Genomic DNA, 23044 nt, shown 5'->3' with positions numbered 1-23044 from the left:
TGTCCACACAGCCTCTTTTCTGTGCACCCATCCCTGGTGTCTTTCCCTCTTCTTACAAGGACACTAGTCATATTGGTCAGGGCCCCACCCTAATGACCTCATTTTAGCATGATTACTTCTTTAAAAACCTTATCTCCAAATGCTGTCACATTCTGAGGTACTGGCAGTTAGGATTTCAACATATAAATTTTGGGGGAACACAATTCAGCCCATAACAGTAGGCATCCCTCTATTTTGTCAGTCGGGAAGTAGAATGGTCAACCTCACATCTGGAGAGCCTTGATATTGGGATTCATTCTGAAAGCACCCCACGCTCATGCCTAGGATCACAGGGACCAGGAGCATACAGGGAGGGGGGCATGGGTGGGGAAGATGTGGGTTGTCTTTCCTTGGACCTCAGTACCTGGCCAGCATTGAATCCTGTGCCCCATCAGCTAAGACCAGTGTGCTTCATTGCAGTCTGGGCCATTTGTTCCGCACTCGTGATGAGAAACAGAGCCCTGGACGGGTATCTGGCTATTTCCCACCAAATTGTCAAAGCTGGTTTACCATTTCTGGAGACAAGGTATGACAGCCCCTCCCTCCCCAGGAAAGTGGACACCACAGAGAAAGTTTTCTTAGCTGTACTATATTGACTTACTGCTATTTCACAGGCAATGGGGAAACTGGGTACCTCCCTGTCCAGCGGCCATGTGATGATGAATGGGACCCGTACACAAGTACTGCTGGTTGGGGCCCCAACTCAAGGTAGGTCGCCCGCCATGAAATTTGCTTCTTTTTAGTCATGTGGCTCCTTGACCAAGTCATATTTGGGGGAAAGTTAGGAGATATGGGGGCAGACAGACCTGCGTTTGAATATTTCCTTTTCTCATTAATAGCAAGCTGGGTCACCTTGGGGAAGTTACTTAAACTCCCTGAATGCAAAACACAGCTTATAATATCTGCTTCAAAGATTTGCTGAAAATCACATGTGAAAGTAACTTGATGTGTTTTTTTTTTTTAAAAGGAAAGCCCTTTAATTAATTAATTAATTAATTTTATTTTTAGCTGTGTTGGGTCTTCGTTTCTGTGCGAGGGCTTTCTCTAGTTGCGGCAAGCGGGGGCCACTCTTCATCGCGGTGTGCGGGCCTCTCACTATCACGGCCTCTCTTGTTGGGAGCACAGGCTCCAGACGCGCAGGCTCAGTAGTTGTGGCTCACGGGCCCAGTTGCTCCGCGGCATGTGGGATCTTCCCAGACCAGGGCTCGAACCCGTGTCCCCTGCATTGGCAGGCAGATTCTCAACCACTGCACCACCAGGGAAGCCCCAACCTGGTGTGTTTTTAAAGCTCCTATCCCATTGAGCTTGGAGACGGAGCAAATTTTATAAACCAGTTCACCAGGAATAGGTCCACTCTGAGGGTATATGTTAATAAAACATTATTTTGTTTAATTTATGGGTGAGTTAAAAGAACAAAAAAATCTACTCCCTCCAAGAGTATAAAAGTAAATTATGCTTATTGTAGAAAATTGTGAAAATATAAAGAAGTATATAGAAAAAAAAATCACCACTTATCCAGATATTTTAAAGCTTAAACGCATACATGTTTTTTCACACCTAATATTTTATATCTTAAGCATGTTCTCATGTTAAATATTCTTCTAAAACATTACTTTTGATACCTGTATCACATTATTTCCATATGCACATGCCAACATTTACTACCATCATCCTACTGCTAGAGGGTCTAATCTTAAGACTCTTACTACATATTGTGAAATTATTTTTCAGAAAGATTTTCGTTTCATACAATATATTTGAATAATACGTAGAAGTGGATTGGGCAAAGGAATGGTTAAATCTTTCCTTGCATGAGTAAGGACACAGCATTACAACAGAAAGTTGCTGACTTAGCTTTGGAATTGTTTTTTGTTTTTCTCCTTTACAGAGTCTAGGTAGTGATTTCTAAACTCTTGCCACACACATTACTAATTCTGTCTCACCACTCTTGCTCCCAGAGTGATGTGAATTAGAGCTTCCCAAATTTTCTCAGTTTTAGTCCCTTTACTGCCTTAATAATTTTCTCCATTATCAAATATTGTATAAAATACAGAATAAAAAGGTTAATTATATATATCATGATATATATGATATATAAATGATGCTTTTGGAGATAATTATAAATTCACATGCAGTTGTAAGAAATAATAGAGGTCATGTTACATTTTATCCAGTTTTCCCCAATGATGATAATCTGCACACCATAACCAGTGTCACAACTGGGTTATCAACAGATATAATCCACCAATCTTGCTCAGATTTTCCTATTTTTACTTGTATTTTGATTGTATTTCACCCACCTAATTTGAGGGGCCCAGACAAAATTAAAATTTGTTACGAAAAATTATCCAGAATTTCAGGTAACAGGAGAGCATAAAGCCAAGCACAGGGCCTTTCTCAGTGTGGGGCCCCGTGTGACTCAATAGGTTGCGGACGCTGTGTTTATGTCCTAACAGCTTAGCTCCTTTGGGGTACTGTACCACTTCTCAAACCCTGGAATCAGATTAGACACCGCTATCCTCATTTTGATCCACACTGATTTTCTAGTGGTACCTGCATTTTACCGTAACAACCCATTATGATAAAATCCCAGTTTTGCAAAGATGTGACATCATTGAAAGGAACATAGGGATCTAATGTTGAAACTGTGACCCACCCCCAGCAGGTAGCTCATGTGGCGTCAGACAGACGTCAGTTACCAGCAAAAATTCAAGACACCTGCAGTATCCCCGTGAGTTCGCCGAAGCGTTTCAGTGTATAGTTGGGGAATCGCAGCTCTATGGACAGATTAAGTTAAATGTGAAAAATCTGATCTACTTTCAGGGAAAGTTTGAGTAGGACAGTTAGGCTTGTCCCTCTCACCCTGTCCCCTGCCTCGGCAGGATCTCTGGGTCAGACTGGCCACTATACACAAGTTTGAATATTCAGTGAGGATTTTAGGGTGCTGATTAAAAACTATGAAGTACTTTCAGTATGAAAAAGAATACTCAATGATGGCAAGGTTGAAGTGAGATGGGAACTCATACACTGCTTGTGAAATGTAAATCGATATACCTTTTCTAGAAAGAGGTTTGGCAAAATGGCAAGAGCCATTCCCCAAATCCAATGCTATATGGGCCCCTTCTAAGAATCTGTTCTCAGAAAATACTCAGAACTATAGGGAAGGATATTTATCATAGTATTAATTATAAAAGCAAAAAGTTTAAAATGGCCTGAGCGTAAAAAAGAATTTTATAATCTGCAAAAAACCCCATTAAAATGTGTGTATGTATATGTAAGTATATATCATCGTCCAGAAAGAAATATATGCTTTATATACGTTTTCTTCTTTATACTTTTTTGGGGTGTTTCCCACACCTTTTATAATGATCATATATAAAAAGAAACCTTGGCATTCACAAATTTAATAGTTTTGACTATCTCACAGTAATCCTGAAAGTCAATGACACAAAGTAACCTATAATTTCTGTGTCCTATCTTCGTCCTTGTGATGGCAGCAGTTACCTTACTGTCGTTTATTTCAGATGTCTTGGCTAAGATGGCATTCCTGACCACGACCTTGCACCAAGGTGGAAGCACTCGGATGTATGAACTGCCACCTGACTCGCAGCCTTCTCTGCTTAGCACCTTCAATGGAGACCGCCGCTTCTCCCGATTTGGTGGCGTTCTGCACTTGAGTGACCTGGATAACGATGGCTTAGGTAGGAAGGAACGGTGTCTCGGGCCAATAAGAAAGTCCTTTGCTTAATTGATGAGTCCCCCTAATTGGATCACCTAGGCTCTACCCTCATAATGAATCAAGACCAGAGCCGGATGTACAAGAGTAGTACTTTTTGAACATGGTGACACGAGAGCCACCCACATCAACTATTATTAATTATAACAGAAAACAAAAGCCTCTGACTACGTTGGAATGAAATCAGGACAGACCTAGTAAAAGATGTACTAATATTATTTGTGGAAGGTTGGGTCAGGATCCAGCAGTGGCACAATGAGAGCAAGGAGTAGATACTTCCTGCTGCTGGTTTTCATTGTTTACAGATGAAATCATCATGGCAGCCCCACTGAGGATCACAGATGTAACCTCTGGACTGATGGGGGGAGAAGATGGCCGTGTCTACGTGTATAATGGCAAACAGATCACCTTGGGCGACATGACAGGCAAATGCAAATCATGGGTAGCTCCATGTCCAGAAGAAAAGGTAACTGTTCTTGTACACAATTCCATACCATCCTGGGAAAGGATGGCTACTTGCTGATGCCTTACTAAATTATGTCCACTATAGAACTCTAATTTATTAAGAGTTTCTGCCTGAACTCAGGTAACCTGCCCCTTCCCTGGGGTCAGGACACAATCCCTTGCTTGTGTTTGTAGGCCCAGGCTGCCTGCTTGCCAGCAGTTCTGCAGTGTTCACCCCCCACAGCTGCAGTTGGATGTGGTGTCATATTGGTTCTTGGTCATAGCCGGCCAGTGCTTGGTTAGGAGCCCAGGGCAGAAGAAAACAGGCCATGGCCATTGGAGTTTCATGAAGACTCCCCATCTTTTTATTTCATCTTTCATTGCTTTATTTTATTCCTTTTCTCAGGTGGGTTTCCTTAAGTTTCCTGGGTCTAAAACACTTGGCTGTTATTTTTAAACTTAAAAATTACTTTTTAAATGGCAAAAAATGAAAGTTTATTGTAAAAATATTAAAAAATACACAGTACAAAGAAGAAAATTAAAATCTACCTAGAATTTTACTCTACAGAGATAACGTCTATTAACCTTTTGGTGTATCCTTCTAGTTTTTTTTTTGCTATGAACTTAATTGCTACCATTTATTGTGCATTCACTCTGTGCCTAGCACTATGCTATACATAAAAAAATCGAATCCACATCAAAGCTATTAATTTGGTACTTAATACCCATTATAAAGAAACTGAAGACTGGAGAAGGAAGTTGTTACAGGTCACACTGCTAGGAAATAGCAGAACAGAGACTTGAACCAAGAGCTGATTCTCAAGTGCACTCTTAACCACTACACTGTGCGTGTGTATCTTAACGGTGGTGACCATATTGTACATGATTTTGTATACAACTTTAAGTTTTCTATGCCTTCCTATTGTCTTATACAATATATCTACTAGATACCTGTAGAGTGGAACTCCTGTAAGTGGAATTTCTGGTGACAAAGGGCTTCTCTAAAATGAAGAAATATGAGTGTAGGGGTGTAATTAAAATTGGTTTAAAAAAACCCCCATGAACAGTAATAACATTAATAGTCTCCCTTTCTCATCACTTTCTTTCAGGCCCAATATGTATTGATTTCTCCTGAAGTAAGTACCTTCTGAAAAAAATGAAAAACTACCAAAAAAAAAAAGCAGCCCTTCCCCTTATTTCAAGTTGATAAAATAACATGGTGCTTTTCTTTATAAATTATTTTATTTTTATTTTTATTTTTGGCTGCGTTGGGTCTTACGTTGCTGTGCACGGGCTTTCTCTAGTTGCGGCGAGTGGGGGCTACTCTTCATTGCAGTGAGCGGGCTTCTCATCGCGGTGGCTTCTCTTGTTGCAGAGCACAAGCTCTAGGCACACGGGGTCAGTAGTTATGGCTCGCAGACTCTAGAGCACAGGCTCAGTAGTTAGTTGTGGTGCACAGGCTTAGTTGCTCTGCGGCATGTGGGATCCTCCAAGGCCAGGGCTCGAACTTGTGTCCCCTGCATTGGCAGGCGGATTCTTAACCACTGCACCACCAGGGAAGCCCCATAGTGCGTTTTCAAAGGCTACTAACAGACAGTGTGTTTTCCAGGCAGGCTCAAGGTTTGGGAGCTCTGTGATCACTGTGAGGTCAAAGAAAAAGGTGAGTACCAAGACTGTACCACTTTGATATCTGCATTTGTTCTAAGGCTGGGATTTGGGGATGATCTCATTTTGTATGTAGATTTTTTTATTTGAAAAATAGAGGGACACACACAAAAAAACACTCACACATAATCCCATCATTTTTTGGTGAAAAGATTCCCTCACTACCCCTCCAATTTCATCCTCTACAGCAGGGGTTAGCAAATTACAGCCTGTGGGCCAACTCTAGCTGGCTGCCTGTTTTTGTATAGCCCACGAACTAAAAATGATTGACATGTTTGCAATGATCAAAAAATATATTTTGTGACACATGAAATTTACATAAAGTTCAACTTGCAGTGTCTCTAAAGTTTTAGTGGAATATAGCCACTCCTTTCTTTACAGCTGCTACTATATGGTTGATCAGTTGCCTCAGACTGACGTCCCACAAAGCCTAACATATTATCCTGGCCCTTCACTGGAAAAGTCTGCCAACCCTTGCCATATTGGCTAAGCACTGTTAATATTTTGGTTCTTTTTCTACAAGACTGTTTTTGTATGACTTTAGAAACATACACATGCCAACTGTGTTTTAATGCCTCCTTCCAGACAAGTACATAGAGAACTGATTCTTTTCAATGACTGAATAGTAATTTATTGTCTGGATGTACCATATTTTATTTCTTTGGTTTACTTTCTCATAGACATTTAGTTATTTCTTGTAGTTATTTCCATTTTTTTCCCTATTACAGACAATGCTCTAGTGAGCATTCTTGTATCTGTAACTTTATATCTTTATAATTGTGCAAATTTCTCTGCTGGTAAGATTCCTAGAAGACTGCTAGGTCAAGGGGTATGCACATTTTGAATTTGTAATAGATACAACAGATTAAATGGGTTTTATCTTAAAATATACAGCTAAACCACTGATTCCACTCATTTATTTTAGGATATGACACTGTATGGAATTATGCTAGGCTATGAGAGACAGAAAGAGAAGACCAAGTCCCTGCTCTTGAGGAAAATTATACACATGGGAAGTTAAATAAAATGCAAATCAGTATAGGATTAAATGGTAAAGAGTAAGTGAACTATGGGATGAAAGGCTAGGGAAGCCTTCAAAGATTTTCGAGTACAGAACCAGGTTTGTAGGGCCTGGTAGGTAGGTGCTGTGGCCCTGGCTTATGAGAATTGTGGTGAAACTGCCCTCTACGGGCCAACAGTTCAAGTAGCCCTTGCTGTAACTCATTTATAGGCAAGCTCGAAAGCAAATACTCAACCATTATTTATACCAACTGAAGGGGGGTGGTATAGATCATCTAAAAGTATATTTGATTCCTTTCTGTATAACAATGCAAATTCATCTTCCTAATTACATTTCACAAGTCAATAATCAAATTACTCCACTTTCCCAACACATACCTGAGACTGGGGGCCCCTAAAGCACTCTGAGTGTAAAGATAAATCAAAGGTTATATTTTAAAAATGGACACAGACAATCTGAGGATGATCAGAGTGGGTGGCCTTTTACTTGAGTAAAAGTTATGACTTTGAAGACTCCTTTCTCTATGTGAGTGTTAAGTATTGAACTAGTAACCAACTAGAACCAGGAGGACTCGGCCCTTACCTGAGTGGTACTGCCAAAACCTCCTGTGGGGCTGCCTTCAGTCAGCCTGAGGGCCCTGGCGGAGCAGTGTTACATTGGGTACCAGAGAGGCAGACAAACCTGAGACCTGGTCCCTGCCCCCAGGTTCTTAGAGTCTAAGTGGAAAAATAGCCGTAAGACCAGCAGGTCCATTTAGGACGACCAAAGGCAGTCAGAGATCAATGGAAGTCTATGCTGGTGGAGTCAGGGAAGGCCTTGCAGGGCCTCTCGGGCCTGAGTGGATCTGGAAATAGGAGTAGGTTGACTGGGCAGAGAGGGCAAGAAGCAGGGGAAGACTTGATTTTAGGAATGAAGGTGGCTTAACCAGGAAATGGAGAGGAAACTTAGCTCACAGCCAAACTACACGCAAATCCAGTAAATGAGTAATTCCATAAATGAGAGTTGAGATTTCCCCTCTTATCTGACACTAGTGTATTTAAAAAAGATACAAGCAAAGGGTTAAGCATAGTATCTGACATATGGTAAAGGCTCAATATGTTAGCCTTTATTTCTGGATTCCATTGGTAGTTTTCAAAATTAAGTCAATGAGCAACGTCACAGAAGGGTTGGTCATTTTATGGTCACTCCCTGCTCTACCACAACCCTATCAGCCAGTTTGATCAGCCACATCTCATTTATCAGCCATGGTCCAGAAAAACTCTTAGTAGTTTCCAGAACTAAAATCCACCTCAAAAAATGTTTAAAAACTTGTACAAGCTTAGACAATTTTGAAAGACAGTTCCTAAAATATTTCAAGCAGCAGGGGCAGAGTAGGTGGTGTGAACACACTGACAAAGGCCAGCCTGTTTGTGGAAGTCTTCACTGCACCACAGCTCGGATGCTGAATAAACATGCGTGGACGCACTTTTCCTTTATGTACCAGAGAAGGGACTAGAGAGAACTTCCTCAGCTGTGGTTTTCTGAACCTACAGATCTGCCAAAGGGGTATTTAAGCTCAAGCCCTGGGGCCTGGCCAATGTCTTACTCATCTTTGTATTTCCAGAGCATAACATGATGCCTGGACTACAGCAGGAACTTACTTAATAGATGTTATGAACGGAAAATGAATTCTGTTTTGTGTCCCCTACAGAACCAAGTTGTCATTGCTGCTGGAAAGAGTTCTCTGGGAGCCCGACTTTCTGGGGCGCTTCATATCTATAGCCTCGGCCAAGATTAAAGGTTTCACTCCACTTTCTTAACCTGCCACTCCCTCTCATGCCAAGTCATCTCCAGGGTGAGCGTTCTGGTGGACAGAGGGGCACATCCAGTGGAGCCTTGTAGATCCTACCACAGGTGGGGCTCCTGGGGGTGGACACATACACACTAACAGCCAAACTATCTGGAAATATAGGATACAGTAAATGGGGACAACATCAGAAGCATGTGAAACAGCAAATACTCTGGTTATTCATGTCCCCTTCCAAAGTTTACTTGTTTCCTTTGTACCTAATAAACTTATTCCTAACTTGTTTCCTGTGCTCAGACCTGCTGTACAACCTATTTCCTCTTCCACATGAGTACCTGTGTCTTTCTGATGACTGGAAAGGCCTCTCTCTGGTTATCTCTTAGGAAAACCTCTGTAACACAATTCTTCCTAAAAATGTCCTTTTAAAGTTGGTGACCTATTCCAATCAAACTGAAATAGAAAGCACAGTATACAGGAAAAACGCACGAGGAGGAGAAACAGAGTGAGGAGAAAAGTAAGGGGTGAGGCATAACCTCACAACTCCAAAATCATGTTGCAAATGATGTGGTCCTTTCTTATGAGGATGATTGTATTTTCAATGTTTCGTATAGTGAAAGACAAATATAAAAGGTAAAATATCATCTTACTGTGCCCTCAGATGCTTTCGGAGAAATGACTGTTCTAATAGCAGATGAGCCTAGTGAACTAGCCTGAAGTCATCCCACGAAGCCTTGGGTGCATTAGGCTGCCACAAGCTGTGCCAACAGAACTAGAGCAGAAAGAAGAGAGATCTGTCCTGAGCCGGAGGCTACTGCAAGGGACCAAGGAGAGTGAAGCAGGCCTTGGCCCCCCTTGTTTCTGGGCTGGTTTTAGCAGAGTAGATCTCATCTGCCAGTCCTGCAGGGTGGCATATTTAAGGGAAAAGAAATGTACCATAGCATTTCAGCTTCACTAAAAATCTGCAGGCATTGTTATCCATAAACAGTAACTAGTTGATTCTCTTATCAGGCAGGGTAGAACCTCTTTCTTCTGACACTAGTGAAATACTAAAAAGCAGGAGAAATAAAAAATGACCAGAGCCCTTCTCTTAGCTTCTCTAGAGGCAGTACAGAGACTGGTCAAAGGAGACAGGAATTCAGCTGAAGAGTAAGCTAAATCAGAAATCAAGGAGAAGCTAGTAGAATTACAACTGTGAGCATAAGGTGAGTATGTATATAGGAAAACAGCATAAACAGGCACATACCTAGATAGGACCTCTGGATCACTCCTGCGACTGTCTCATCTTTCTTAAAGAGGTATACTAGCTGCATGGTTCCCCTATGGCACAGCAAAAAGCACACAGAAACACCATGTGGTTTTTGGTTAACAATTATTGGCAGCTCAACGTATTTGAAGAATTATTTTTAATTAAAAGGAAGTTTATTTTTAGGGGACCAGACATTAGTTGTAAGTATGAGTTTTTATGAATTGAGAAGTCAGTGTAGAACAAGCTAATGACACTGCATTTCAGTAAAGGCATGCTTTCACTATTGGATTAGAAGGATGCATACCTTCATATTGCCCTTATTATAGAAAGTGTTATGCTTTACTAAATGATAGGGCCTATGTTTAAACATGATTATTCTTTACCTGAGGATTTTTATTTTCTCAATGCCTAAACATACCACATAGCAAGCAGCAGGAGGAGAAGGTTAAAATTTACAAAGTTAGAAGGTTTTCATATAGGACATTAAACCATACTAACCCCATATTCAAAATTATATAAATTGTACTTCTACTGCGTATATGGAAAATATGTGAAAACGCAGCATACAGGAAAAAAGTCTAATACCTGACAGTCTAATGTATTATCCTAATAGTAGAGTGAAAATTTAATCCACCTAAGTATTAACTGTAGTTCTAAGCATTGATTCTGAAATACTTAACAAAAATACCTTAGGGATTTAATCTCTCCTGAACACAAATCTGAACTTATACAATTTAACTCAAAATTACCTTTAAGATATCAGAACATACTTACATATTCGCAATTTTTATCTATTACCTGTATATGCAAAAACTTTCATCAAGGCTTCAAGATTGGAATTGTTCTATGCCTTTGTATCACAGACCTAAAGAGATTTGAAGTGAGTTTGGGAATAAACTCAGGTCTCTGAATTCCTTATTCCATGCTCCATCTGCATAGCTATTACTAAGGTAATGACAATAAATCCTGAATTTAAAGTGAGTTTAATATTGCAATTCCAAAACATAAAGCTTGTACAACTCTTGGAATAACTCACCAAAAATAAACGGCTTTTTAATATGACTATTTAGTGGTTATCAGTCTTTATCAAGGATGAAGCAAGTGTTAATAGCATCTTAAAATGACGTCTATTCTTGCCACACTTTCTTAAAGGCCTTACAAAGGCAATCTGTTAAGAATATCATTCCTTGTACTTATTCATGTTAAACAGAATACGACTGCCTGCTTACTCATAACTGAATGTTTGGTATTCTTTCACCTTACTTACAAATAGTTTATGTACTCCGTCTATTTAAATTCAAAATTTAAAACTGCTGAACTTTTTTTTTTTTTTTTTAGCATAAGCTGTTATTATTTGAGGGCTCTTTAATATAAGAAGCATCCTGCTACCTATCACCAAAGCAGAGCTAGCTGACATCTGGAAATCATACTTGATTTAACCACCTTCAGGAAATTTATAAACCATTAGTACCTTCCCTTTATCAGACTTATGAGGTAGGTGCATTTATTTTCCCATTTATTGATGCGACATGACTCATCAAAAATTATGTAAGCCCACAAACTAAGCAACATCAGAAGGAAAAAAAGACCAAAATTCTATGCTATGCCTGATCTTAACCAAATCAAATTTGCCCTCTGGACTTCCAATTCTTCATATGTCACAGTTAAGTGATATTTATTACATTATTTTACAGTGATGACCTAAGATCAAAAATAGCAGCAGAGTGCTCTGAGGTGTACCAAAGAAGACTGCCCTGTGAAATCTAAATATTGTCAAAGATACTTTATCTTGGAAATCATCAAACAGATGTATGATGCTATTCACATTCCAACAACCACACCGTAAAGTGTGCTCCAAGACAAGCCCAGCCTGTTTCATGCTATTCTAATGTCCTCTCATAACCAGAAATGGGAACAGGGAAAACTTAATAATTGTAACTTTGTTTTCTTTCAAATCAGCTACTAGAAGAGTATTTTTATTCCTAGCACTAAACCACCTGGTAAATGGACCCCTAAACTCCTTCATATGACATATTAGGGTATCAGGTATCTGCCAACATCATCAGGGTATGCATATTTATTTTATAACTAAATTTGCAGTGCAAGAGCTGAACACTCTAGAATCTTCTATGCATCTTTTGGAGGCAAATGTAACTGTCATGTTCTATTGCATAACTGTACTTAACCTCCAGAAAATAATTTGGGTTGGCCAAAAAGTTCGTTCGGGTTTATAAACCCAATATTAAAAGAGGCAGAAGATGTTAAGTAGGATAGGAGCTTTGAGACATACAAATATCAGTCATTTGTTTTAAACCCAAATCTGATTGTGAAAACAAAAAGGTATCACAATTTTAAAGTTTATCTACCCTCTTGTTTTAGGAAGCCCATCTGTCAACCTCCGAGGTATAGGCAAATAGATTAACTAGGCTACATATATTTTCCTTTTTGGGGTGACACGTCTATCTGTTCTAAAAACAAGGCAATGACCAAAACAGCTATAAAGCAGTAATAGAATGGAAATTCTTTCTTTCAGCTCAATTTCCAAAGGCTTTAATTATAGTCAAGCAAAGAAAAATAGTTTCATTGGTTGAGGAAGTAAAATTCTGATTAACTGGAATCTATATAAAGCTGACATTAAACTCATTTCCTTTTTTTTTATTCCTCATATAAAAAGGGGGCAAATACAAGAAAATAAGGTTATGTCAAAGACTGGTTTAAAGCACAAACTCCCAGAGTTTGTTTTAAGGTTAATATATATTCTGCTAGCTTTTCAGTCACCTGAGAGAGAGAAATTCACAAGAATGTGATTCCTTGTACTAAGAACTATGGCTACCTGGTCTCGTAACTGTGGGCTTGTCAAGTTTCCAGGCTTCATTTGGCATGAGGTTGCACTTTTGTTGACATGTATAAATTAAATAAAATTGATACCACAATCTATTCTTGTGTTAAGTTAATCTCTCTGTGCCTTACATGTCTATAAAAACAGCTTCTTAAGTTTGTAGGAAATAGAACTTTGGCCTTTTACAAAGCAAGTGCTTTGTTTCTTTACTCAGAATCCTGAAAATGCAATTAAGTTCTAGTATTGTGACTGCCATAATATTTTTAACATCAGACACTATAATTTAAATGTCAGTGATTTTTTTCCCCAAGTCTCTGACTCTTACAAACGAAAATAATAGAAGAATATCAGAATTTTCCTGTGACTACCATAAAAAAATAATTCAGTTTCCACCGGGTTGTGCCTAACGGTTTGTTAGGACACTCCTGCTTGATTCAAGTCCATCCGGCCTGAAGCTGTGTTTCATTTCCGTCCTTCTATCTGCCTGCAGTGTCTTTTTAGGTAAAGAGGCCACCTAAATGAAGCAGAAAAATTCGTAATTTTAGTTGTGTCTGTTTAAAAGAAAAGCCACCAGTAAAACGATACGTTAACCACTAAACGAGGAAAGGACTGCAAGCCATGTATCAGTGTCTTGAGTACTTGCTCCAGGGGTATAAACTATAAGTAGAAACGTAAGAAAAAGAGGTAACCTGTGTATCTTTTCCTATACATGATAAATGTTTTCTACATTTCAATTTTGGTTATGACAAAAGCTGCACCAGAAAGTTACTAACATCTGTCTAAATGTACAATGCTTGTCACAGTGTCCCACACAGAATAAATTTCTAACTTATTTACTGTGCCAGGCCCTGTGCTCATAAGTGCATTACACACATTATCTAATTCTCCCTTTAACTACATGAAGCAGGTGGTAGATGGGGAAACTGAGCGAGGCTTAGAGAAATTAAGTAACCTGCTCAGGGTCACAAAGCCTGTGACAGCTTAAGCCCAGGCCACAGGACTTCAGAGCCCAGGACTGTAGCCCCTCTGCGGTACTGCTGTGAACCAGACCCTTCATACCAGAGGAGGCAAAGGAGCTTCTAGCTGTCGTCCAAGGAATGACAGCAAGCGCCTCCAGATGAGGCCACTTCCCATAAACATAATTCCTGTGATCAGCCAAAACACTCTATGGTCCTAAAAGAGAACACACAGTTAATTTCAATCACAAAAGGTTAGTTTCCTTAGTGATAAAATTTCCTGAACTTATCGGTGCCCCAGAGTTTAAAAGAAACCTTCTGTTATTTGTACTGCTCTTTCCTATAGAAACTAAGAACAAATAGCAGCCAGAGACCAAGTGTCAGAAAATAAATCAGAAGGAAAACATGATTTAAGACTATTTTATGATCATTAATGAACCCACATTAACTGCTTTTACTCTGTGTTTCCTTCCAGTCTGTTTACATTCACACAAATTTTAATAGTTATAATAGTTATAATCACATAGGACATACAACTTAATTTAAATTTTTTGCTTATAGCCACATTTGCCAAACTGTGAGCTGAGGTGTCCTGGCATTACAGCACCGCAGAATACTTTAAATTCTGAAGGAAATCACAGTGCCATCTGTGGAATACCATGAGAACTGCTACTTTTAAATTGTTTTGACCTACCTTCTTCATAAAAGAAACTGTAAGGTAACATGACAGAAACTCTAACATAATAAAAGAAACTTTTGGTCTAGGGATGCTGCAAAAAAATTACTAAGACACTAAAAGCATCATGAACCAAGAAAGTTTGGGAACTTCTGACTTACAGTGAACATTTTCCCTCACTGTCATTTTCTTTTCTTTCTTTTTTTTTTTTTTTTGTGGCCACGCTGCGTGGCTTGCAGGATCTTAGTTCCCTGACCGGGGATCAAACCCAGGCCCCCAGAGTCCTAACCACTGGACCGCCAGGAAATTCCCCTGTCATTTTCAGAATTGTATTATTTTTTGCAGTGTGATGCTTTTGAGTGCATGTGTTAATGTACAGAATCACAGAATTTATATTAATCTCCCACATGGAAGGAGTCTCAGCTACAGAAATGCCATTCGTTATTATCAACAACGGCTTGGTCTCCAGTGATTGGGAGCTCAATTTCCTCCAAAATGATCAGTAACCACTGATGGAAATTCAAGCTATGTATGAAAAAGAAATCTGCCTCCTTTTAAACATGAAATTAGATGTTAGACATAATTTATCAAGAAGACAAGTGCTAATGTGAGTTAACTGTTTGGATGAACACATTTCCAGTTATCCTAAACGAAGGCCCTAATTTATTAAGTAAAAATTATGTTTAAATGAGATTTAGCATACCCAGATTACCGTTGTTTTTTGCTATAGACTGGTTCTGTAATGCCCTATAAATCAAAAGTCTGGGAATGCTAAAATGTGATAAACTTGAGAGGTAAGAAATCCAAAATTCTATGTGTCATTAAAATACACACACAGCACAGTGTGAGACCTCTAGGAGATTAAGGGAAGGGACAAGTGTCTAAGAGTTGGATTTTTAATGCCCCCTCTGCTCTGGGCGTGCCCTGCAGTACTGTATGTTTAAGTACCTACTCTTTCAAACTCTTCATCTCTGCCACTGTTCGTCTATCTACTCCTTAGAAATAAGATGCCTAGAACATCTTGATGTGCCAGAGGCTAAACAAGCACTAAAACTGATGGGGACATGTCAAAAGTACTCAGACATCACCATGAAAGGAACAATTTGAACACCAAGATAAATAATGACAGTAGTGACAGATTATAACTCATTGACTAAAGTAAGACCCCATGAGTCCATACTGATACAAATGAATAAATAACTGGGAGAGAAGGAAGGCTCTATTTTATAAAGAATAAAAGTAGGAGGAGTGATGGAATTAGAAATCACCATGTGATAATCATCACTGCAGTATTTGATTCAGGCATGAATCAGTTTTGGATCAATTAGTGGATGCTAAAACTAGAGGGTGCAAATTATTAGAGAAATGCAAATCAAAACTACAATGAGGTACCACCTCACACAGGTCAGAATGGCTATCATTAAAAAGTCTACAAATAACAAATGCTAGAAAGGGTGTGGAGAAAAGGGAACCCTCCTACACTGTTGGTGAGAAATGTAAGTTGGTACAGCCACTATGAAAAACAGTACAGAGGTTCCTCAGAAAACTAAAAATAGAATTATCATATGATCCAGCTCTCCCACTCCTGGGCATATATCCAGACAAAACTATAATTCAAAAAGATATATGCACCCCTATGTTCATAGCAGCACTATTCACAACAGCCAAGACATGAAACAAACTAAATGTCCATCGAGAGAGGAATGGATAAAGAAGATGTGGTATATGTGTATGATAGAATACTACTCAGCCATCAGAAGGAATGAAATAATGCCATTTGCAGCAACATGGATGAAACTAGAGATTATCATACTAAATGAGTCAGAATGAGAAAGACAAATACCATATGATATCACTTATATGTGGAATCTAAAATGCAGCACAAATGAACCTATCTACAAAACAGGAACAGACCCACAGACATAGAGGACAGACTTGTGGTTGCCAAGGGGACGGGGCTGGGGGAGGGATGGAGTGGGAGGTTGGGGTGAGCAGATGTCAGCTTTTATATATGGAATGGATAAACAACAAGGGCCTACTGTGTAACACAGAGGACTATATTCAATATCTTATGATAAACCATAATGGAAAAGAATATTAAAAAATGTATGTATATGTATAACTGAATCACTTTGCTGTACAGCAGAAACTAACACAACATTGTAAATCAACTATACTTGAATTAAAAAAAAAAAAAAAAAACTAGAGGGAACAAATTTGATGAATAGCAGAGTTCTTACAAGATACTTAATTCCACAGAGAAAAAGAGTAACTTCACAGGACAGAAAGTTGGCGGATACCACCTTAACCAAATGATCATAGTTAGTATCACCAGTAATGAGACAAACTGACATCAAGGGTCTCCTGATGGGATTCAATGTGAGGAACACACTGACACAATGTGTAACCAGAATCTAATAATGAAGAAAGAGTATCAAGGGTCAAACAACTGACCTACATTCTTTGTGAATGTCAAGGCCATGAAAGACAAAGACCGAAAAACTGGCCTAGATTAAAGAAGCCTAAGGAGACATGACAACTATATAACAACACACGATCCAAGGTTTTCTATGAGGCAAAGGGCTCTACTGAGCTGAGTGGTGAAACCTGACCAGGGTCCACAGATTAGAAAATAGTGTTGTTTCAATGTTAATTTTCTGGAGCTGTGGTTATGTAAGAGAACACATGTTTTTAGGAAATATATACTGAAATATCTAGGTGTAAAGGAGCATCATTTTTTGTTTACTCTCAAATGATTTAGAAAAAAAGTATGTATATATTGATAGAATGATAGAGTAAATATGATAAAATGTTGCTGTTTGAAGAATCTGGGTAAAGGCTGTATGGGAATTCTTTGACAATTCTTGAGACACTCTGGTATTATTTTAAAAAAGAAAAATGTTTTTCCTATCTTGGATTCACCGTTGTAAATATTAACCCCAACTATACAAGGACAGGGAAACCTCTGATATTCCTAGATTTAATGAACATCTTTCAACTCTTCTCCAGGAAACCTGGAGATGTCATTTGCGACTCTGGTGAGACACTGATCTGAATCTTGCTCTGGGGGCAAGCCTAGCTCACTACTTTCTACTCAGATCTCATTACAACCAGAATTATTGCATATGCTGAAACTATCAGAAAGGAATTTCTAGAAATTCTTTTTTTAAATAGGTATTTAGGGAAAAATATTACAGTGAGCATTAAGATAGCTTATAGAGTGAGTATATGTACATAAAAATAGTTCTTAACAAAAATAATTTGGGAGAATGACAGGAACTTAAGAGTTCTGCAGTCACAAATTGGGGAATTTGCAAAGGTCTTTGGGAGTACCTTTTGAGAATGTCCAAGGTTGGTCTATGTCGCACAACATATTTTGGCGACTACTGGACTTTTTACTATATTTGGGCTCAAAAGCCTCCAAGAGATTCCTGTCACACTTAGAATAAGCCCAAACTCTTAGCATGCTCCACAAAATCAACATGCCCTCCCCCTCTGTCCTTCTGACATTCTCCCTGCCTCTCTCCACTTGACGCACCTCCCCTACCACTCTGGCCTTCTTGCTGTTCCTTCAACAAGCTCAGTGCATCCCTGCCTCAGTCTCACATGCGTGGTTCCCTCTGCTTAGATCACCTTCCCCCCAGGCCTTCCCACTTTCTTTTCATTCAGGTCTCTGCTCTAGGGTCACCTCCTCAGAAAGACCTTCCTCGACCACCCTATCTCTAGGATGCCCCTCGTCTCACCTCTGCTAACAGTCTCTATCCCTTTACCTGGCTTTATTTTTCTTTATGGCACTTACCACCTAATATACCATGGGTCTGTTTATTCTCTCCTACCTCACTGTAATGGAATCTCCACAAGGGCAGGGACTCACTGCTATATCCCCCTGGCTAAAAGCAGTGTTTAGTGTGCAACAGGCACCAAAAACCGTATCTGTAAGATGAATGAATGAAGGGTGTTGCATTTATTTTTCTTTCACATCTTATAAGGAGCATTAAAATGACTAATGCTGACTTTGCTTCAGGGAGCTATGATCTTTTGCAGACTTTTAAACAGCAACTGCAAATTTGAGGAACATGGCAAATGGGAAGTGTGGGATTATTTGGGCACGTATAACTGGGGGAGTAATTTTACTTGGCTGGGTTGGGGGTGCAGTCAGGGGAGAGTCTCCTTGGAAGTAACACAGAAGTTGAGACCTGAGAGAGAAACAGATGTTAACTAGGCAAAAACAGGTGGACGTCGAGGAGAGACGTGTGGAGGCCCCGTGAGTAAGAATAGTGATGAATCAACCGACGGTGATGGCAAGGTGTCTGGAGACAAGACGAGGATGTGGGTGCAGCAGACCGGGAAAAGCCCTACAGGCCAAGGAATCTGGATTTTTATCTTAATGACAATCAAAACCCCCTGAATAATTTTACACAGAAGAGTGACCATCAGATTTGCTTCTTTTAAAGACCACTTTCTAAAAGTGAATAGTGGTCCTGATGAGAGGACGTGGGTTGGACTTCAGCGACAGCCAGAGACAGAGAATAGATCTGTTAACTAGGACACAGAATCCAGCGCCAGAGTGTGCCTGCCGAACGCACATGCAGATTCATTTCTAGAAATCTCACAGTAAGACATCTTTTGAAAGTACAAGCCTACAATGATATGAAAAACCCTGCGAGGGACTTCCCTGGCGGTCCAGTGGTTAAGAATCTGCCTTCCAATGCAGGGGATGCAGGTTCCATCCCTGGGCAGGGAACTAAGATCCCACCTGTCGCAGGGCAATTAAGCCTGCACGCCGCAACTACTGAGGCCCTGCACTCTGGAGCCTGCATGCCTTAACTACTGAGCCTGTGCCACAACTAGAGAGCCCGCACACCACAACTAGAGAAGCCCACGTGCTGCAACTAGAGAAGTCTGCATGCCACGACAAAAGATCCTGCATGCCGCAACGAAGATCCCACATGCCGCAACTAAGACCTGACACAGCCTAATAAATAAATAATTTAATTAAAAAAAAAAAACTCTGCGAGTTCAGTGTTATATTAAAATGGAGCAAAGTGAAAAGTGCAAGTCTTGGGGACTAAATCCTAGTTCTGTTATTTCCTAGCTCTGTGCCCTTGGGCAAGTTACTAACATTTTCTGAGCCTCAGTTTTCCTACTTATAAAGCAGGGAAAATACATTCATTTTCAGAGTTTTGATAACTGAGTCAAATAAAGCATGCAACTGCCCGGAACACTGCCTGACACACAAGAATTTAAAAAAAAAAAGAAAAGAATCCCTCATTAACACTGCCTCACAGTGTACTACTGTTTTGTCAAACCTTTCCTATGTGTAATTACATGTTTTGGGAATCATAAGGTAACCTAGGCTATCTACGTTATAACAGAGTCTAAAAATACGGCATGAATTTTAAATGACTTAGAGTATATATTTAATTTCACTAGGGGTGTATACATGTTAAAACTTTCTTTTTAAAATCCATTAAAGGGACTTCCCTGGTGGCACAGTGGTTAAGAATCCACCTGCCTACAAGCAGCTCATGCAGCTTGGTATCAAAAAAACAAACAACCCAATTCAAAAATGGGCAGAAGACCTAAATAGACGTTTCTCCAAAGAAGATATACAGATTGCCAACAAACACATGAAAGGATGCTCAACATCACTAATCATTAGAGAAATGCAAATCAAAACCACAATGAGGTATCACCTCATATCAGTCAGAATGGCCATCATCAAAAAATCTACAAACAATAAATGCTGGAGAGGGTGTGGAGAAAAGGGAACCCTCTGGCACTGTTGGTGGGAATGTAAATTGATACAGCCACTATGGAGAATAGTATGGAGGTTCCTAAAAAAACTAAAAATAGAACTACCATACGAACCAGCAATCCCACTACTAGGCATATACCCTGAGAAAACCATAATTCAAAGAGTCAAGTACCACAATGTTCACTGCAGCTCTATTTACAATAGCCAGGACATGGAAGCAACCTAAGTGTCCGTCAAAAGATGAATGGATAAAGAAGATGTGACACATATATACAATGGAATATTACTCAGCCATAAAAGGAAACAAAACTGAGTTATCTGTAGTGAGGTGGATGGACCTAGAGTCTGTCATACAGAGAGAAGTCAGAAAGAGAAAAACAAATACTGTACGCTAACACATATATATGGAATCTTTAAAAAAAAAAAAAAAAAAAAGGTTCTGAAGAACCTAGGGGCAGGACAGGAATAAAGATGCAGATGTAGAGAATGGACTTGAGGACACAGGGAGGGGGAAGGGTAAGCTGGGACGAAGTGAGACAGTAGCATGGACATATATACACTACCAAATGTAAAACAGATAGCTAGTGCAAAGCATCTGCATAGCACAGGAAGATCAGCTTGGTGCTTTGTGACCATCTAGAGGGTGGGAGCGAGACGCAAGAAGGAGGAGATATGGGGATATATGTATACATATAGCTGATTCACTTTGTTATACAGCAGAAACTAACACAACATTGTAAAGCAATTATACTCCAATAAAGATGTTAAAAAAAAAAAAAAGAATCCACCTGCCAATGCAGGGGACATGGGTTCGAGCCCTGGTCTGGGAAGATCCCACATGCCGCAGGGCAACTAAGTCCATGTGCCACAACTACTGAGCCTGCGCTCTAGAGCCCATGAGCAACAACTACTGAAGCCTGCGCACCTAGAGCCCATGTTCCGCAACAAGAGAAAAGCCACTGCAATGAGAAGCCCACACACCACAACGAAGAGTAGCCCCCACTTGCTGCAACTAGAGAAAGCCAGCACGCGCAGAGCAATGAAGACTCAACACAGCCAAAAATAAATAAATAAATAAAGTCTCTTTTTTAAAAAATCCATTAAAAAAAATTATCTTCAAAACATTAAAAACAATCTCTAGATTACTGAAATAACACATTCTCACCTCCTCAAGGGAAGATTCCAAATTCATTCCAAAAGCAACTCCCATTAGTCCAAAGAGCGAAAGAGAGAAAGTTCCCATGGTCAACTGTAGGTTCAACCTCATCATCACATTACGGTGGCTGGGGAGGAGAACAACTGCTTAGTTCAGAAGATCTTACCAACTACATGCAGCAAATTCACTAAATAGTCTACTAAAGACCACATGGATTAAACATACATCTTAAAAAAAAGACACTTCCATGTAGTAATTACAAACGATAATAATGGTATATTCCATGTAGTAATTACAAACGATAACGATGGTGTAATTCTTTCCAAAATGGAAAAACAAAGCTATCCTTAAAAGCTTTATTACTGTGTATTATTTTATAAAGAAAATACTTACTGATTGTTTTATACGATGCCTTCTTACCTGTCCAAGTTGATGAATATGATACTCTGTGAATCATCAATCAGTGCCCTAAGTTCCCGAGCTGCATTGGAAAGATCCTCAGCTAATCGGTAGTAGTTTTCCAACAGCAACTCCATCTCTTCTGCATGGTCAATCCCAGCACTGCTCTTTTCACTTTAATTAAAAGAGTTAACATAATTAACATGCCCCCAATACATGCATTATACATTTAGCACCACAGAACTTCCTGAATTAGTATAAAATATTCAGCTACCAGTGAAAAAACTACCCTTTGCCTTTACTATTATTGTGATTGAGGCCAGTCTGGAGTGGCTTTGCCAACTGATCCTAAACATGACACAGGTAGTTGAGGACACGGGTTCCATCCCTACAGAGGCCTGACTGTATTCCATGGCCCTGATCCCAGGGACGCTCATGCAATGCTACCAGTTACAGGAAAATGCAGACATGTGAATGCTGATGAATTAGTGCAAATCCCAAATCACTATCAGGTAAAACAAAACCAAAAATTAAAAATGAACATAAAGAGCATTTCCTTTCCAAGGTAAATATATAACATCATTTTCATATATGAAGTAAACTGTTTTTGAAAAATGTCAATACAGTCAGAGGGCTCAAGATGGCAGAGGAGTAGGACAGGGAGCTCACCTCCCACAAATACATCAACATGTGGAATGACACTCACAGAACACCTACTGAACACTGGCAGAAGACCTCAGACTTCCAAAAGGGCAAGAAAATCTCCACATAACTGGGTAGGACAAAAGAAAAAAAAAAAGAGAGAAAAAGGAATCGGGAGGGGACCTGCTCCCAGGAGGGAGCTGTGAAAGAGGAAAGGTGTCTGCACACTGGGAAGTCCCCTCACTGGTGGGGAGATCAGCTGGGACAGAGGGGGAGCTTCAGAGCCTCGGAGGAGGGCACAACCAACAGTTTGTGGAGGGCAAAGCGGAGAGAGCCCCGCAGAGTCAGTTGGTGCCGCTGCCTGGCACTCCCCAGCCTGAGACGGTCCTCCACTGGGGTGGGTGTGGGCTGGGTGCTGAGGCTCAGGCTTCGGAGGTCAGAACAGGGGAGAAGACTGGGGGTGGCTGCCTGAGGGGGCTAGGGTGTGGTGCGCCACCACTGAGGGAAGAAGCCTGGGACCCCCAGAGAGGTAGGGCACCACTGTTGGGGTGGGGGGCATGAGGAGAGGGGTGGGACCTCCATAGGAGCTTATTTCTCAGGCAGCAGGGCACTGCTTACATGAGCTTTGGGTGCGGGCACGAGCCACCACTGCCATCTCAGGCTCCAGAGGTGGGAGCAGCC

At 40.1% G+C, this 23044-nt stretch overlaps 2 protein-coding genes across 4 annotated transcripts in view; one reads left to right on the top strand and one right to left on the bottom strand.

Annotated features, from left to right (window-relative positions):
* Positions 1 to 8974, top strand: part of GPLD1 (glycosylphosphatidylinositol specific phospholipase D1) — a 54332-nt gene extending 45358 nt beyond the window's left edge. For all 3 annotated transcript variants that reach the window (XM_059938027.1, XM_059938026.1, XM_059938028.1), the window contains 7 exons: positions 460 to 565; positions 654 to 747; positions 3564 to 3740; positions 4081 to 4241; positions 5329 to 5355; positions 5829 to 5879; positions 8596 to 8974. In XM_059938027.1, the coding sequence (XP_059794010.1) occupies positions 460 to 565; positions 654 to 747; positions 3564 to 3740; positions 4081 to 4241; positions 5329 to 5355; positions 5829 to 5879; positions 8596 to 8682 (703 nt within the window). In that variant the 3' untranslated portion in view covers positions 8683 to 8974. The remainder of the gene's footprint in view (positions 1 to 459; positions 566 to 653; positions 748 to 3563; positions 3741 to 4080; positions 4242 to 5328; positions 5356 to 5828; positions 5880 to 8595) is intronic.
* Positions 8975 to 11414: 2440 nt separating this feature from the next.
* MRS2 (magnesium transporter MRS2) overlaps positions 11415 to 23044 on the bottom strand; it is a 29352-nt gene continuing 17722 nt past the window's right edge. Inside the window, exons 8-11 of the mRNA XM_059938030.1 lie at positions 21743 to 21895; positions 21332 to 21449; positions 13836 to 13949; positions 11415 to 13290 (exon numbers count right to left, since the gene is read on the bottom strand). Of these exons, the coding sequence (XP_059794013.1) occupies positions 13180 to 13290; positions 13836 to 13949; positions 21332 to 21449; positions 21743 to 21895 (496 nt within the window). The 3' untranslated portion in view covers positions 11415 to 13179. The remainder of the gene's footprint in view (positions 13291 to 13835; positions 13950 to 21331; positions 21450 to 21742; positions 21896 to 23044) is intronic.

This window comes from Balaenoptera ricei, chromosome 11 (assembly GCF_028023285.1).
Source record: "Balaenoptera ricei isolate mBalRic1 chromosome 11, mBalRic1.hap2, whole genome shotgun sequence".
NCBI lineage: Eukaryota > Metazoa > Chordata > Mammalia > Artiodactyla > Balaenopteridae > Balaenoptera > Balaenoptera ricei.
This window is presented reverse-complemented; position numbering and strand designations above follow the sequence as displayed.